This window comes from Centropristis striata, chromosome 8, assembly GCF_030273125.1.
Source record: "Centropristis striata isolate RG_2023a ecotype Rhode Island chromosome 8, C.striata_1.0, whole genome shotgun sequence".
Classification (NCBI taxonomy): domain Eukaryota; kingdom Metazoa; phylum Chordata; class Actinopteri; order Perciformes; family Serranidae; genus Centropristis; species Centropristis striata.
The window spans coordinates 10,703,598-10,721,391 of NC_081524.1; the positions used below are offsets into that span (position 1 = coordinate 10,703,598).

General features: G+C 40.1%; 1 protein-coding gene across 1 annotated transcript in view; it reads right to left on the bottom strand.

Annotated features, from left to right (window-relative positions):
- Positions 1-1,701: 1,701 nt before the first annotated feature.
- ephb6 (eph receptor B6) overlaps positions 1,702-17,794 on the bottom strand; it is a 43,035-nt gene continuing 26,942 nt past the window's right edge. Inside the window, exons 6-19 of the mRNA XM_059339525.1 lie at positions 12,081-12,236; positions 11,440-11,711; positions 10,764-10,845; positions 9,965-10,089; positions 9,704-9,866; positions 8,486-8,600; positions 8,068-8,123; positions 7,661-7,777; positions 7,308-7,555; positions 6,961-7,179; positions 6,145-6,294; positions 4,934-5,118; positions 4,662-4,820; positions 1,702-2,368 (exon numbers count right to left, since the gene is read on the bottom strand). Of these exons, the coding sequence (XP_059195508.1) occupies positions 2,263-2,368; positions 4,662-4,820; positions 4,934-5,118; positions 6,145-6,294; positions 6,961-7,179; positions 7,308-7,555; positions 7,661-7,777; positions 8,068-8,123; positions 8,486-8,600; positions 9,704-9,866; positions 9,965-10,089; positions 10,764-10,845; positions 11,440-11,711; positions 12,081-12,236 (2,153 nt within the window). The 3' untranslated portion in view covers positions 1,702-2,262. The remainder of the gene's footprint in view (positions 2,369-4,661; positions 4,821-4,933; positions 5,119-6,144; positions 6,295-6,960; positions 7,180-7,307; positions 7,556-7,660; positions 7,778-8,067; positions 8,124-8,485; positions 8,601-9,703; positions 9,867-9,964; positions 10,090-10,763; positions 10,846-11,439; positions 11,712-12,080; positions 12,237-17,794) is intronic.

Genomic DNA, 17,794 nt, shown 5'->3' on the forward strand with positions numbered 1-17,794 from the left:
AATCCTTCATTCGTTTTTTCATCCATAAAACAAATGAAAAAATAAAGTTTTGCCAGGATAATGTCACTAAGTTATTTTTTTTTTTTTAATCTGTGAAATCAGGTGGAAAATGTGTGAAAGCTTATTATAACAGTGATGGCCAGTCTGTCTGCTCAACATGTCATTTTGCAGCGACAAAAATAGATGAACAGAACTTTATCTTACTGGATAAAGATGGCAACATTTTCCTTTTCCATTGGTGATTTAATGTCCGATTGGAAAGGTATTAATTCATCATATACTGCGATGATCACAATACTACTTGTCAATGGCACTAATACTGTAGTGTGACTTAAGTATCGTGATAAAATCATATCGTGGAGCCTAGTGATTCCCATCCCTCGAGTGTTTGAGTGAATCCTCACAGAGCTGCTAACGTGGCTGTAGGACTCTTGGTCCTCTTCACCTTTGACGCAGTTGATGCAGGGGTGGCTGTGGCTCAGTTGGTAGAGTTGGTTGGCCCCCAACCGATGGGTTGGTGGTTCGATCCCTGACCGTCGCAGCACTGAACCCCAAATTGCTGTTCATTGGTGTGTGAATGAATTCCCAATGGTGGCACCTTTTAGGGTAGCCTCTGCCACCAGTATGAATGTGTGTGTGAAAGGGTGAATCAGTCAGTCTGTAGTGTAAAGTGCTTTGAGTGGTCGCAAAGCGACTAGAAAAGCGCTATATAAGTGCAGGTCCATTTACCATTTACCAATTTATCCACAAATACTGACGGGAATTACACCTTTCTTCCACACTCGAGCAGCTGTTAAAACACTTAAGTCTGATTAGGGTGGATAGCGGACAAAAAAAGAAATAAATAGCGATATATTAAATAAAATCATATCATTTATTTTACAAATTTGCACAATTATGGAATAGTGGTGAACACTCATACAAGTAAACACAGCTAATAATGTGTGTAGCCTGACACACTTGTCTCAAACACACAGACACACACACACACGCACGCACACACTCACACAGCGTCATGTACAGCGTATACCTGATGTACACATGAACAGCCTCATTTACAGCACAGACACGCGGGTACATACTTACAAAGCATTTCGCCTTCTTCCTTCAAGTGTAAATCAGATCCGATTTTGTCCGTCTTTCCCATTTCACACATTCACAACGCTTCAATGACTCAGTGTCTTTACTCTAGCAATCAAACAAAAAAAAGAGGTGAAGTGTGAAATGTACACATAAAAGGTGGGTGCTTGTTCGGTTCCATCTTCGTCGCAGATGGACGTTTGTGTTTGCAGCTGAGGTGAAGTTTGTAGTTTTACAGTACATGAGCTCTGTTGTCGCTGAGAGACACGAGAGTGAGAGTGAGTTGTACCAACTGGGCTGCTCTCAAACCCTGGATATGTCTTTTATAGAGGGGAAAACATGGCTTACAGGGTGTTTTTTTTCTCATTTTTGTTTTAAACATTTCATGGCAGTGGTTCATATCTAACCTCAGGGCTTGGAGCACTGATTATCTTGGACGGGTGGTTTACAGCATTTTGTTGAAACAATTGATCAAACTGTACATTTTTCTGAAAGCTAATGCCTTATGAGGCAAACCGTGGGCTGCTAGGTAGTACACCATTTCCTTTTTTTTTTTTTTTTTAAGCATTTGGCGTTTTAAGTAGAGAGGAAGTGATACAACTTTACAAACAACTAAAAAAAATAGAAAAAGGCTTTGATTGTCTTCACGCAATTCTTTGTGTGGAGAGATCTCCAGAAGAATGTTAACAAAATCATTTTTATGTATTTTTTTGTACTCAATGGGGGTGGGGAATTGAAAAGTTTCATGGAGGGACAGTAGTGGAAGAGAAGGTGAGAGGTAGGATTGCAGATGGGTGAGGAGAGAAGAAAGCAGACAACAACAAAGTGAAATTTAGTGGAAAAACATTGAGGAATCTTTAAAGTCCTTCTTCTCCTCAGCAACTCCCTAACCTCACTTTGACCTGGACTGCAGCTCCCATAGTGCATCTCTCCTCTGTTATTTGTCGTGAGTGACTGGCAGGAAGTCCGATCGTCTTTTTCACGCCTTCTGGTTGTCGTGTCGGTTGAAGTGTGGAAGAGCACGCGGAGTGGCACTCAATGCTCTTCTTCAAACAGAAGCTGATTCTCTTTTTTGTTTTGGTTTAAAAAGTGCTCCATGAAAATGAATGAAACCGGACACAACAAGCAGAGGAATGTGAAAACCACAGAGATCCATGGCACAGGTTGTTCTGCAGGCGGATTTCACACCTCCACCTGCCCCTGCGTCAGATAGGCTCTGAGCTGCTGGGCCGCACTGACGATCTTCCTCTGGTGTCCCAGCAGGTTCACCCCGAGATTCTGGACGTCGCTGAAGGAGAGAGCAGATGAAGCGGGAGGTTTAGATCAACGCTTCAGATGTTCTTTGTCCTACCTGATATTCTACAGTGCAGGTGGGAAGCTCAGGCATTTCATTGATGCTCACGCTGATTTGTCTTTACCTTTGTGCCTCACTTTTTTTTTTTTTTTTAGCTTTTCACTAATTTTGGCTGTGTTACTGCATATGGTATACATTCTGGCAGGGTGTGTTTGTGTTTTTAAATGGACATTTCTGTCCTTCAAGGACTCCAGAGCAATGTTTTTTTAAAGTGAGACACATACGCTTCTCTCTACCTTTATATACACGGTCGCCCATACAGTTGGAATAAAATATATATTTTTTTACCTGTTTCCATGAAATGATTGTGACAATGTGATTTATTCTTGACTAATAACAAATACAGTCATTGGAAAAAATATGTCTTGTTCATTTTAATGCCTGGTACAACTAAAGGTACATTTGTTTGGACAAATATAATGATAACAACAAAAATAGCTCATAAGAGTTTAATTTAAGAGCTTGGTAATTTTCTTGGTAATAACCAAAATCATTATCAAGAAAACCATGGAAAATGGCTAGATAGCAGCTCTTAAATTAAACTATTTTTGTTGTTATCATTACATTTGTCCAAACAAATGTACCTTTAGCTGTACCAGGCATTAACATGAACAAGAAATTAGAGGAAACAAGGGTGGTCCAATATTTTTTTCCATGACTGTATATCTTCTCATAATTGTATTAATCAATCTCTTTCGTACATATCACAAATAAAATGAACAGTTAACAAAATTATTCCAACTTTATGGGCAACCGTGTATGTATTTATTTAAATTGTAATTTACTTCCGCTTTCCTACTATTAAATTTTGCCATATACATAGTTAGACTTACTTATGAAAGGATTTTAATATCTCACTTAAAAAAATAAATAGATTCAATCCACAGACATAATGCCCAATATGCTTTAGCAGAAACAGGGATGAGTATCTCATTGTAACAAAGGAAAGACATCCTTCCTGTTTTGGCTAACCTGCATTGCTTACCAATTAAATACAAAATAAATCTTAAAAACTTACTATTTATATCTAATGTATAAAATAGATTAGCTCCACAATACATAATGACCTGCTAACTCTATATGTGTCCTGAAGTCATTCAGGTCACACTCCTCAATGTCCCTCATGCATGACTCAAAACCAAAGGTCGACAAGCTGTTTCTGTTAAGGCCCCCAGGCTCAGGAATAGCCTTTCATCCATCACTTTCATTTTTAAACTACATTTATGAAAAACCCATTTTTCCCCGCTTGCATTAACTTCAATCTGAGGCTGCCCCATAAAGTATTTCTTAACTTGTTTTTAACATCATCCTTCTTTTCTAATCTGTTGTTGGTTTAATTATATTTTTCCAAATTTCCTGTTGTATAACTTATGATCTTATGATTCAAGTTGTTTTAGGTTTGCACTTTTAGTCTTTGCTTCTCTCGATTATTGTTACCTGCATTGTTTTATTGTCTTTTATGCAACATGAGAAACATGAGGGTTGCTGGTCTTGCGCTGCCTCGATCTTTTAGTTTGTTTGTGTTATTGTGTGACTTTGGTGTTTTAAAGGGTTTGTTTGGATTAATTAAGGCAGACGATAACACAAACAAACTAAATGAGCATGGTAGCGGTTGACTGACAACTCCTGTGTCTGCAAAGTAAATTAATGTTTTTGTCAATGTAGTCTGGAACAGTAGCTTTCAAGGGAGATCAGAGCTTCAGTTCACTTTGTGTGGACTTAAACAGGACTGTCAGTAAGGTCAAAGCAATGAAAATATTATAAATGTAGCAAAAAACCAAACTGATGTTGATTTTTTTATACTTTTTACTGCTGCCCCCGTCCACAGTAGTACTTTGTTTAGCGTCTGTGTTAGTACTCCTGCCTGCTTCTCCAACCCGCGGCATGTCAGCTGCCCTCTACTGTAGGTAATCCTTACTATGGAGAAGTACCTCATACAACCCCACTTCAAAAGAAAATCCAAACTATCCCTTTAGCTTTGGTTTTTATGTCAACATACAAATTGTGCATACTTAACATCTATTGCTATGCTTTGAGAGTCAGTTTGAGACTCTATTTTTGGTTGAACCTTTCAGGATAGTCTGACATTTAAGATTTAAGAACTGCCAAAAAATGCTTCATTCACAAATTCTGTGACATAACCGTGTAAAAAAAACAGAAGGCTGCCTGCTGCGGATCATAAGAACCAGTGTTCTTTAATGTTACAGTAATGGCCATCTATACTCACTCCATGTTGAGCATGCTGACTCTGTCTAATGTGTCCAGGTTTGCCTGATCAAACTCGTCCTGATATCTCTCCATCCTCAGCGCCTTCAGCCAATCACTGACTGTTGCCACTGCTGTTAAGTCTGTGGGGGTGGGGCTGAGCAGCGGCTGAGAGCAGCTTCTGTAAAAGGAGAGTAAAATGTCAAAAACGAGAGCATGAGAATCCATAAATACAGCAGATTTTTTCATGACCTGCTGCCTCTGATATTTCTTTGCCAGAAGCTGGTGCCTCACCGAGTTGGCTCCACCTTGAGGGAGGCGGGGTGCCTGATGAGCCGGTCCAAGGAGGACAGGAGCGAGTCGAAGCCTGGCCGGTCCCCTCGATCAGCCTGCCAGCACTGAAGCATCAGAGAGTGCAGGGCAGCGGGGCAGTTTTGGGGGGCAGGGAGACGATACTGGTCTGCTACAGCCTTCATCACCTGCACAGGGAGCAGGCAAGACGTTAGACATAAGCGGGCCAGATGGTTAGAAGAAGTCTTGTGTAATTATCTTACGTAAAAGGTCACAGACCACTGAAGGCTCATAAAGAGTGACTAAGAGAAAATTATGCAAATTCCAACTGCTTGGCATTTTGTCACCACTTAAATGTGTCTGTTAACTCAAGAAGAGGGGGATGATGATGGTGAAGTACATTTATTTAAGTAGCTGTCTGCAACTTTGATGCACTGGTGCTTTCCTTTAGTGTTATAAGACTTTAAGACTAAATGTTCTACAATTCTACAATGTCATTTAGCAGACGGGTTTATCCAAAGCGATGTTGTTGTTTATTTTAAAGATATTTTTTTGGGCATTTTGTAGCTTTATTGACAGGAGAGATATTGAGAGTGAAAGGGGGAGACATGCGGGAAAGGGCTCCGAGCCAGATTCGAACCTGGGCCGCCCGCTTACGAGGACTGGGCCTCTGTGGTATGCGCTCTACCAGGTGTGCCACCGGGAACGCCCGTACAAATGAGAGTTAATACAACACAAGCAAAGATGAAGTCAAGAAACATAGTAAGAGTAAGTGCCGTGGGTTAAGTTTGAGTCCATTAGGACACAAGTGCTTTTAGGTCGTGCAAGTGATCAGTGTGATACTTGTCGTAGTCATCTGTGTAGATCAAGTGTGAAGGTGTTCAGTAAAGTGTTGGACTGTTGCACCATCAAATACTTCTTTAATCAACAACTCTGATGTTGAGTGCAGGACTTATACTTTTTCATTATTTCTTGGCTGAAATAATATGAGAAGAGACAGTTGGACTGCGAGATGCAGCAGAGGTCTCCGTCTGCATGCAAACAGAGGACGTTGCGGCTCATGGTTGGTGCCACCAGGGCGCTCCAGGACCTCTAATGCCGTGTTATTACACTGTAGTAGTAAAACTTGCACTTAAGCAAAAGATATGAGTGCATTTCCACAACTAATTGATCACGACTTCCTCTGCTCATGCAACTTTCTTCTACATACTCACTTCTTGATTGCTCATGTCCCAGTAAGGACGCTCTCCATATGACATCACTTCCCACATAAGTATCCCGAAGCTCCAGGCGTCACTCGCTGAGCTGAACTTGCGATGCTGAAAGGCTTCCGGTGCCGTCCACCTAACAGGAATCTTACTGCCCTGATGGACGACCAGAACAGACAGTGAACAATGCTGCATCAGAAGCAGAAGTCTACCATTAAAATATATTATTATTTCCCACTTTCACTGAGTTAAATACCTGGTCATAACTACCAAATATTAATTCGCTTTCAGATGTTTAACCCATTAAATGGTGTTTATTCCCCCCGCGAAATACTAGGGGGATTGATTTTTCAATCAATCAATTTTGATTCAATTTTGTGAGAAATGTCAATGAATGCCGACAACATTGATCGTGAGGCACTGCATCAAACACGGCAGTGCTCCATAATACAGCAGCAGAAATCCTAGTGGAAACTCAACTCTGGTGAAAAATAGTAAAAACTACAGTTTTGAAGGCAAGGCTGAAGTTGTGATATAAGAGAATGTATGATTTCATGCTGAAATGGCCACAGGATCAAAAAATGTGGTTTTAATTGGTTTCAGTGGGGAAATTTTTGTCCTTGAGGGTCTACGTGTCTGTACTTTGGATACACAGTTTGTGCTATAGACTTATAAATAATTTTGTTTACCCAAGAACTACAAAATGTATGTTATGTGCATTGAAACATTCAAAATGATCAAAGGAATTTTTATTAAAAAGCCAAAAATATCCCTACTGATGCTCAAAAATAAAATACATCAACAAAAACTTCCAGTACGTACCAGTGAGGCAGTGTATGTAGGTATGTTGTGGTCGAGGCCCCTCATGAGTCGGGACAGGCCAAAGTCTGACACTTTACAGACCAGGTTGGAGTTGACCAGTACGTTCCTTGCTGCGAGGTCCCGATGGACAAAGTTTCTCTCGGAGAGGTAACGCATCCCTGCACCAACTCCTCTGAGCATCCCGATGAGCTGCAGGATGCTGAACTGGCCCTCGTTCTCCTGACAGGAGGGCAGGATGGAGGCAGGTGGATGGGAGAGAATGAGAAGGTTATTTTGGGCTATAATCAAGTGAATGATGCGCGTGTATGGTCACTAACAAAGATAAGGACGGCGTGTTGTTGTCTCACCCTGAGGAAGGCGTCCAGGGGCCCGTTCTCCATGAACTCAGTGACGATCCTCTCTGGGGGGGTACGGGTGATCACACCCTCCAACTTCAGTACGTTGGGGTGGTCAAACTGTCCCATGACGCCCGCTTCGCTGAGGAACATCCCCCTCTCTCTTTCAGACGCCCCCCAGCGAAGAGTCTTCACCGCCACCAGCACCTCCCTGCGACCCAGCGGACGGTAGCGGCCCCGAGAAACCTCCCCGAACTGGGCTGGAGTAGAGAGGAGGTGGAACAGATCACACTCTGTTGATCATTATCACATAATTGCAGGAATATTTAAAAGAAAAGAGAGTGTAATACAATGTAATGGCTTACCTGCTCCAATCACCTCCTCAATCTTGAGATGAGTGGGATCAATCTCACGGGCAAACTCTTTGACTGCCTCACTGGGGTCCTCGTAAGTGGATGGGTCAACATAATACTTCACTCCACCTGGAAATAAAAGACCCAAGACCTTGGGTTAAAGAACTGTTTCTATAGAAATCTCAATTATTTCACATCTACACAACATCCATTGGTTATACATTTGCAAAATAAACAAAACAAATTAAAACCAAACCTTTTTAGTCACACAGCTTAATTATGTGCAATACCTCCAAATCATATAAAATAATGTTATAATAGGTGACCTTTTGCTCAAAGTAAATATCTCACTTAGCAGTACGGAATAACAATTAAATACAATTTAAACTGAATAAAATTTCATTAAATTAGATACTGACCTCGGTTACTGATGTATCTCTGCAGTCTGTCGCTGTACGGACTCTCCCTCCTCTTACTGCCATGTAAAAGCAAACAAAATGCATACATTTGCACATGATTCAATAATAGATCATACTCTATGCTCATGTGTTTGTTTATAAAGATCCCCGGCTTTTCTTTCTGGGGCTCAGTATAATACACTATCATAACACATAATAATACACACATAGAAAACACAACCAAGACAGAAATAGACCGCCTCTGTGTGCATCTACCATGATGTAACAGATGAATATTATCACTAATACAAAATACCAATGAAATCCTAAATAATACTTATTAATTAAAATGTCTTCATAAGTAATGCTATTTTAGCATTTTTATTTTATTTTATTACGCATATTGTTCTGTTTTGTAATCAAATTTCTGACAGCCTACCTTCGAAATACGACCACAACCACAATGGCTGCCACCACCAGGAGGAAAGCTGCTCCACCCATCACTGATCCAACCAGCAGAGGAAGTCTATTCTGGATCTGCTGTGAATGTTCCTCTGAGGGAGAGAAAGTGAGAAAACCATCAGCTGTTGATGCCTCATAGAGATTGTGTTCTTATCTTTTATTGTTTTCAGAAAATTACAAACACTGTTGTTGCTATTACTGGATATATTTTTCATTTGTTTTTTAATGAGTAAACTCTAAAACCAGCTATTATCTTTTCCACTTGCAGTAGAATCTGGAGTGAATGTCGCACTCAACCCAGTTAGAAATGTAGCTTTACTCTGAACCTCTGCCCTTGTAAAGTAATCTCTGAGGATTCATATTGAGCAGATTATCCTGGTGAAATAAAGATAATTGAGGTGAACTGACTTGAACTCAGGAAGCTTTCTAATAATAAAAGATGATCAAACCACTTTAGAGAGCATTGAATCGTTACTTTGCGTGTTCATATCGGGGGGGTCAACATTTAATACAGCTTTAATAATTCTAATACAGCTACTTTTATAATTTTAGGTTGCATTGAACAACCACTTCAGTAGTATATGGTACTATTTTAGTACTCTTAACTACTGCATCTCATGCTCCTTAGATCATTCAGAAGCAAAGATTTAAATCAAAAAGTGTTTTGAAAATGCTCACTTGAGCTATGGAGTCTAAGGAAATAGTAGAAAATAAAACTTGTAGAAGTACTTCATGTTTGTCGTTACAGCTGTTTACTGGAAAACTTCATATATACATAATAATAGTAACAAAACACTAAAAACGTACTAAATTAGCATCATAAGCAGCAAAACCAACAAGAACAGTTAGCATGTAAAGAACAGTCGACACTGCTGTGCTCTCAAGGCTCCATGATTATCTAACAAGCATTTTACCTTTTAACCAATCAGAAGCCAGAGCTGGCTGCAATAATTAAACACACTGCAATAAAGCTATAAAGCCACTTATCTTCAGCAGATCAAATACAGCAAAATGTAATTTATTTTCATTTCCCTGTTCAATAAATAGCTCTAATAACAAGTAACAAGTTGATCACACTGTCCTAATATTCATATTACTCTCATGATGATCATCTGTACATAATTAAAGCCTGTATACTTATTCCCCCAGCTCAGTCGTGTGTTATTGGATGTGAGTGGTATGACAGTAAAAGTACCCAGAGGCAGTGTGGTGAAGTAGATGGTGTTGCTGTAGGGGCCGTAGCCTCGTTCATTACGAGCTCTGATCTGGAAGGCGTAGATGGAGCCGGGGATCAGAGTGCTGACGGTCACCGTGTTCGTCTCACTGTACACGCTCGCTGCGCTGTCCACGTCTGAACCCTGAGGGACACAGAAGGACATTTCGCTTTCACTCTCTGTTTTGTGTCACTTCAGGTGGCCGCCCAGCATGTTTGCATGCGACTATTTGCTGAATGTACCTTGTCATAGTATCTCAGCTGGTACTCCAGGATGTCTCCGTTGGGCCTATCAGGCTGAGGCCACGACAGAGTGATGGAGTCTGGGGCTCGGCTCAGCTGGTGCATCATGGGAACTGTGCTGGGAACTGTTGGAGAGAACAGATGGAGTGATGCATGAGCTGATGTGAAGTTTCCCGCGGGAGATGTTATGTTTGAACCCCCTCAACCCATCACAATGAAACAGCAAAGTTGTGTTGAAGTGATGGTGACCAGAAGGGGGCAGTGTTACAGAACTTGTAGGAGACATTTAGTAGAGCATGAAAGTGGCGTGTTTATGGAGCGCCAAGCAGGATCTAGTTACAGTCACTGTGCTGCCTGGACAGACCAGTTAAAGGGAACTTTCCGGCATTCCTTTCATCTAATCAATAAACTCTGTGAGCAGACACGTGAACGTTTTAGATGACTTAGGATCACAGACTCTTAATCTATCCTGATCACTTTCTTGGAAAATCTCATAATGGTGTACTTAGTCTGCACAATGCTCCATTCTCCTCTCCTCTCCCCACTCATCTACTGTCATCTCTCTTTCTGCCTGTCTTTTTGTCTTCCCATCTCTCATTTCTCCCTTTCTTCCTCCACACTGACTATAATGGGATGTGACAGGATATTATAACCCCGAGCAACCTCCTGTCCAGAGAGCAGGAAGACAAAAGATGGAGCAGAGAGACACAGAGAGAAAGAGAGAGAGAGACACAGTTTCTACAACATCAACATCAGAGCATCTCTTCTCTTTCATCTCATCTTTTCATCCCGTGCTCACCTGACTGGCTCGTAGTGAAATTGATGCTCGTGTATCGAGCTGGAAAAGGGCTCAAAGCTGACACCTCATTCATGGCTTGCACCTGTCAATAAGAAGAACACACAGACATGACATTCAAAGCTTTTCTCTATTTACTTTTATGGCGTGCTTCCGTGTTTGAGAAACAAAGCCTGACACATGCAGCTGTGTAGGCCCGTCAACAAACACCAGTAAATGGGAAATATCTGAGCAATATGAATAAGAAATAAGCTATGATTTAGTAGAGTTTCCCCGAGATAAATAATAAATGTTACTGTGTATTTGCTGATGTGGAGCTTATGGAATAATACAGCACAGGGGAGCTGCCTCATCTGTGGCTCCAGGAAATATTTCAGCTATTAGTGACCAGGTGCTGAGTCCAAATAATACATGTTTGTTTCACAAGGACACAGTTTTTCTTTTATTAATTTCAGTGAATGTTGCACATCCTTGAAATGTTTTACCATCCATGAAAATTTCTGAAAAACAACTTCCAACTGGGTCGATCGATTTAATCCACACTTTAACTCACAAAAGCAAGAAATTAAAAAAAACAGTAATTTCTTCAGAAGCCAGCTCTTGAGGAGAGTTTAAAACTTTTTAAAGGTGATAAAAGAAGGTGTTTTGTGCCTTCAACAGACAGTTTTTTCAACAGTACCTGTATGAGATAAGTGACTCTCGTCAGCAGGTTGTTGAGGGTGACCTTGGTTTGTTTCAGGTTGGTCTGGGAGGGGCTGAAGGTGACGCCCTCTCCGCACCAGGAGCACGCTGCTGGGTTGGTGAAGGTGGCCGAGGGGCAAATACGACACACCACCCCGTACCACACTTCGTTGCGGCCTCCCATGTCCACTGGAGGGCGCCACCTTAAGGACACCCCGCCGTCACCGCTCTCATACTCCCAGGACAGAGAGACCGGAGCAGATGGAGGAGCTGTGAAGGGGACAGAGCGAAGGGAGGGGTTAGACATACATAATGTAAGCGGTGGTCACTTAGATGGAAGCATCTGCTAAAAAGTTTAAGATATGAAAGAAGCTGGCAAACACATTTCAGCAAGTTAAGTAATGGAAGAAAGTTATAAAACAAAGTTTGGCTGTGATACAATTTATGCTTAGTGAGCAGAGAAACTTAACAGCTTTATTTCTGCTGGTGGAATTACATTTCCAGTACATTGTGATAAAAAAAAGATTGTGGTCAGTGACTGAGCATTCTCACAGTCTGAGTAGATGACAAATGACTACTGAGGCCCCTTGAACACCTCCCAGAGAGCGAGGCATAAACAAACAAACCAACAAAGCTCACTTGTGCAGGCAGAAGCGTTGGCGTCATTGGCCGCTCGGTAAAATCCGCTGCGACATTCACACACACTCGATCCCTCCTGGCTGGTTCTGCTGTTGGGGGGACACACCGAGCAGGGTACGGAGCCCGCAACAGACTTAAAGTAGCCCACCGGACAAGCTGCAGGGAGACATGGATGACAAATAAATAAATAAAAGCGTTCACTCTGAGTCTGTGGTTTGTGGTGTCCACTATGCCAATTAGGAGTCTGCCGGGTTTGAAAGCTACATAACAGTGTCTCTGTTTTCTGGTTTTAATGATTACTGTAACACGTCTTCCCCCAGAGAGTCTGAAAGGCTTAGAAGGAACACTGAAAAGTGGGGCAGAGCAAAAAACAAAAATAATAAATGTGGTATCACATCTAACTAAAGATGTGATTTTTTTTTTTACTTATAAAGCATAGGGTCAGAAAATAGATTAGAACAAAACGAAAAGCTTTATAAAGTTCAAGCTAAACAAAAACTGCCAGTACCGTCATTTGCAGCAGAAACACATTAGCATTATTATCAGCATCAGAGCTTGACAGTTAATTCTTTACCTTGGAAACAGCCGCTGACAAAACAATCTTAACTCAAGGTCCACTTACTTGCTTTTGCTCAGTTGTCAAGTCAGGACCATTGTGTTAATATAACCCATAATCACAAATTACAATTTTGGCTCAAGGGACTTTACAATCTATAGAGAATACATCACTCTCTGTCCTTTTCAACCTTGCTCCAGACATGGAAAACCACTTTAATTGGGAAAAATTGAAGGAAATCTCATGAAAGCTGTCATAGAAATGTAGATAATGGAAAGTTTGAGGATCTATGGTTCCACGTCATCTTGACCTGAGAACAAGTGAGTATGTGGACCAGGAGATAAGATAATTTTGTCCATCATCAGTATTAAGTTTGATTTATGATCACAGATTCATTGATTATGAATATATAAATGTATAAAGAAGAAAATATTTTGGATACCATAAAAAAGCACAATAGTTGAATAAACAAAACATTTTAAAGTTCCACTTTACATAAAATAACTATTTTGAACTTGTAACCAAAGATAGCTTTTAAATCCAAGCATCAATTAACTTCTGTAAACTGGTATTTCAGGTCAAGTTTTATGAAGATGATCCGTATTTTCCTCTCAGCCCAGAAGACCTAATATAAAAACTGGAGCTTCATGAATAATATACAATGTTTTGTGTCTGCGTAGTTCTAATTTGTCCCGTTTTATTGTTTTGGTCCGGGGACAAAGTCAAACACCACAAACTATTTTAGGGTAAAGCATCAATTTGGTCTTGGCTTGCGGTTCCCTTTGAGTCAAAAGTTCATCTATAACACAGCGGCCTGTTGTTTGTTGGTGGCTTCGTCCTGCACAGTCATTTACTTCTGTTTACAGAGGAAGTGGCTTGTGTAAGCAGACAGCAGCAAAACCACCAGCCAGGGTCAGTGTGGCCATTTTGAACATCTGTGTGACAAGTTGAAAAAAGGTCACTCTGACCCTGTATCACTGTTTCAAAGGAAAAACCTCCACATTTTGGGAAATAAACTTATTTGCAGAGAGAATAATGAGAAGATCCATGTATCTCTGGTGCATAGAGTCAACATGATGCTTAAACCAGCAGCTGGTTAGCTTAGCTTAGCACAGAAATTGGAACAGCATTTGGACGACATTTTTGCAATTTGTACAAATTTGTTGAATGACTGTTTATGATAAACAACCTGTTAATTAGTATTAGAGCTTAGAGGTGCTGGTAGGCAGTTTGTTTGTGTTGGAGGGAGCCAACTAGCCGTTTCTAGGCTTTTTTGCTAAGCTAACTAGCAGCTGGCTTTAGCCTTACATTTAGTGCACGGATATGATAATAGAATAAAACACCAGAAAGTGAGAAATCATATTTCCCAAAATGTAAAACTAAGATCTGAAAAATGTGGGATAACTTTCTCAACCCATAAAGGAAACTTTTAATTAAATTTTAAAACATATCTTCACCAAATCCTATTATAGTCACTGTAGAATATGTATAATTTCTTCCTCATAAAACAGGAAATGGAGCAGAAACGTAATAGGGATCATATTAATAATACAGTAATAATAAAGTGTATGATTATCCTGAAATCAAGTGATAAAATCCATTAAAAATCAATTTAAGTTCAAAGCATGCATAGTTCTCTCTCTCTCTCTCTCTTTCTCTCTCTCTCGCTCTCTGTCACTTGACACACACACATACACACACCCTGAAAATACCATTTGAACCTGCAGGCTGTTATCCTGAACCGATGTGTTTTACGGTGGAAAAATCTGTGAAATGTGCCAATTGTTAATGTCAACAGCAGGACAGCTGAGCGCTGAGGTCAAGGTAACGCACACTTCCTGCTGCTGCCTGCCGGAGCCCAGAGTGTTCGTCCTGAGCCGGACTATGAGAACATTGAGAGAGCTGCCTCCGTGTTGGTCTGCTGCCATTTTCACACTGAGTGTGTGTGTGTGACGCCTACAGCAGTGTCAACTAAAGGTTGCATCGTTCAAAAAGAGGTCCCTTTGTCTGTGAGCTAAATGTAGAGAGTGTGTATTCTCATACAGTGAGACTTTCTTGTATTTCTGAGTGTAAATGGCACAGATGATAACACCTGACCCAGCAGCTTTAAAGAAGGATCCTCTCATATGTTTTTAAACAGGATGAGAGAGGATATATGTGTGTGTATGTGTGTGTGTGCCTCATGGTCAGAGGGAGTGAACCCCTCACCTTGTTTATATAACCTTGTCAAGAACATCTATTAAAGCTGACACGCTGTATGTGTGTGTGGATACATGTGTGTATACTAGATGGTGTCGGGGAGGGGGAGATAAGAAGTAAGAAGCGTAAGAGGGTAAGGAATAAACAGATAAAAGGCTTTCTGTGTTCTCACTTGTCTCAGAGAGCTGACTTTGCTTTCAAACAGGTGTGAAGAGGCGAAAAAAGGGAAACGGAGGGAAGTAAAAGGATGTTGAGAGACCACAGAGGGAGAATAAACCGGAGAAGGGGAAGAAGTGAACACGGAGATGGATGGCCCAGGACCGTTGTAGGTTGAACAGTGGGATTATGTATATGAGCGCCAGATGATGGGTGAAAAACGAGGAAACAGGGAGGGAAAGAAGAGAAAATATCCTTCTTCCTCAATCATTTATGCCCCCGCTGCACATTATCAGACGTGTTCTCTTACAGCTCTGACACGCAGCAAGACTTTGCTACACAGCCTCTCATCGCCGTTACCAGCTCCGGCAACAACTAACCTCCTCCTCCTCCTCCTCCTCCTCCTCCCGTCTTTATCCACCTGATTACAGCAGCCAATGAGAGGAAGAGTCCTTTGCCCTCTTACTTGATCTGCAACCCCCATCCCCCCCAGCCGGCTACATCCACCCATCTCCCTGCTATAAAGTAGACAATTCATGGCCATGATGAGCAGAGACACAGATGGCTTTAAATCATACATCAGTACACTCGGGGAAGTCAGGAGACAGGGAGGAGGAGAAGTAGAGAACAGAGGAGTTACCGTTACAGAAACAATGACAGATACAAGTACAACACTGATCCCTAAAAAGTTAGGACTATAAAATATAAATAAAAACAGAATGCATCAAATTTAGAATGACTGTATATATTTATAAAAAACAAAGTTATAGTCAAATTATCTCTGGACTGTATTCTACTGAATGTAGGTCCTGAAGGATCTTTGCAAATTATTGCATTCTGATTTTATTATGTTTTTCACACTGTCCCAACTTTTTTGGAATTAGGGGTTGTAATTCATGTTTACTGAATCAACTTACTTTACTTTATAATTATTTGTTTTGCCATTTTAGCTATCTCTCTTTTATTTTAATTATATGTGTCTATTAATTAACATTTTTGCATGTCCTCATCTTAATTTAACCTTTGAATTATGCATTCGTTATTATTTTTAATTTAATTGTTTTGAATTATTCATTTTTATCTTAATATTTATTATCACTCTGTCGCTTCATAAATAGAGTTATATATTTTTTTTAAATCAATAAACAAAACTGTGAAAAAAAAATAGTCTCAGTGATATTTCAAGCAAAATGCCTCCAAAAAATCTCTGGTTCCAGAAATGAAAATAAGCATTTGACAATAAATCACTTAATTGGGGAAAAAATGGCATGTGCAACAATAATTTATCAACATTATCATGGTTTTGAAAAATAAAATAGACGATAACACAACATATATATATAGATAGATGAATATAAAATGAAATCATGTCAGGAAAATAATAAATACACTTGAACATTCAAATGAATTTCTGAAGAGAAAAACAAAACTAGGAAAGACAGCCATGAGGTGAGTAATGTGATGTTAGCATAATACTTTGGTTTGTAGATCACTGACCCAATTTCTCTCTTTTTCTCTTCCTCTCTCCCTGTTTCATGCGCTCATTCCCTCTTTTGGCTTGCAGCATAATCTCTCTCTCTCTCCCTCTCTGACACACACACACACACACACACACACACACACACAAACACACATAAGCTCACAGATGCGACCACACAACAGAATAGATGAGTACACACAGTTCCAACTGTAAATATCTTCCTCTGCGTCTCTCCGTCCATCATTTTCTCTACATTCTGTTGTTGCGTGCAGATGGAAACAACAAACAATTACTGAATGATATGTTATTCATCATATCATGTTCTGTAATATCTTACATTTCTATGTAAGCTCCGACAGCGCAAGGCTGCATGTATAAGCAAGAAATTCTTTGATTATCTCAAATAAACGAGCAACAAACACATGAACTAAGGCAAAGCAAAAACAGAGTGTGGATATTATTAAAACAGAAAATAGTTTCCTCTCCTGCACATATTTTGAAAACAATAATATTATAATAATATTTAAATTTACAGCATGTTTGAGACAAATCCTACAAATCCTAACTGTTCATTAAACATACTGTAGTTAGCACACTGAATATTTCAAGTTCCCAAAAGTTTTAATGAGGCATCTTTTTGAACAGCAAAGCCTTTGTAAGGAAAACAACACCGTGAAAAAAAACTATGCGGACAAAAATTACATCTCCACTTACAACAAGGAGATTACATAACGCAAATTATACTAATTGTAGAGGGAGCTGTGAAATATTTATGTATATAGATAGGCTGTTTTTCTTTCTCTTGGATATTTGCCTGACTAAGACCTTATACATTATTTAACTTTTCTGATTATTTCAGTGAGCAGACTTCTTCTCGTTATCCTTTATATGCTGCACCTGCCCAGCTGGAGTCTGCAAGCACATTATTCACCCTTTCAGATAAAAACCATCCACACTTCCAGCAGTTACAGATAAACAATTATTATCATTCAATGGGAGTCATGCTTCTGGTGTTAAAGTCCAATATTCACTCTCTTTTAGCTCTGACCTCGGTTTCCTGAGGGAAATGTTTGACTCTTTAGCTGCTCAATGCTCCATTAGTCTTTAACTTATTTTCTTGGTTGGTTGGTGCAGAGTACAGTGGGTCTTTAGAGCTTTTTCTTTAAAAACAGCTGCCTGCTGCTGCAGTAAACAACACTATGAGAACAGTGAGAGTGAACCAAAAGAGTGAAGTTGCTATACAGCTTAAAGAAGAGCTGAAATTTACTATAAATCTCTGTAAAGCACAGAAAAACTGCAGAGTCAGGTGATATTCTCTGTAGA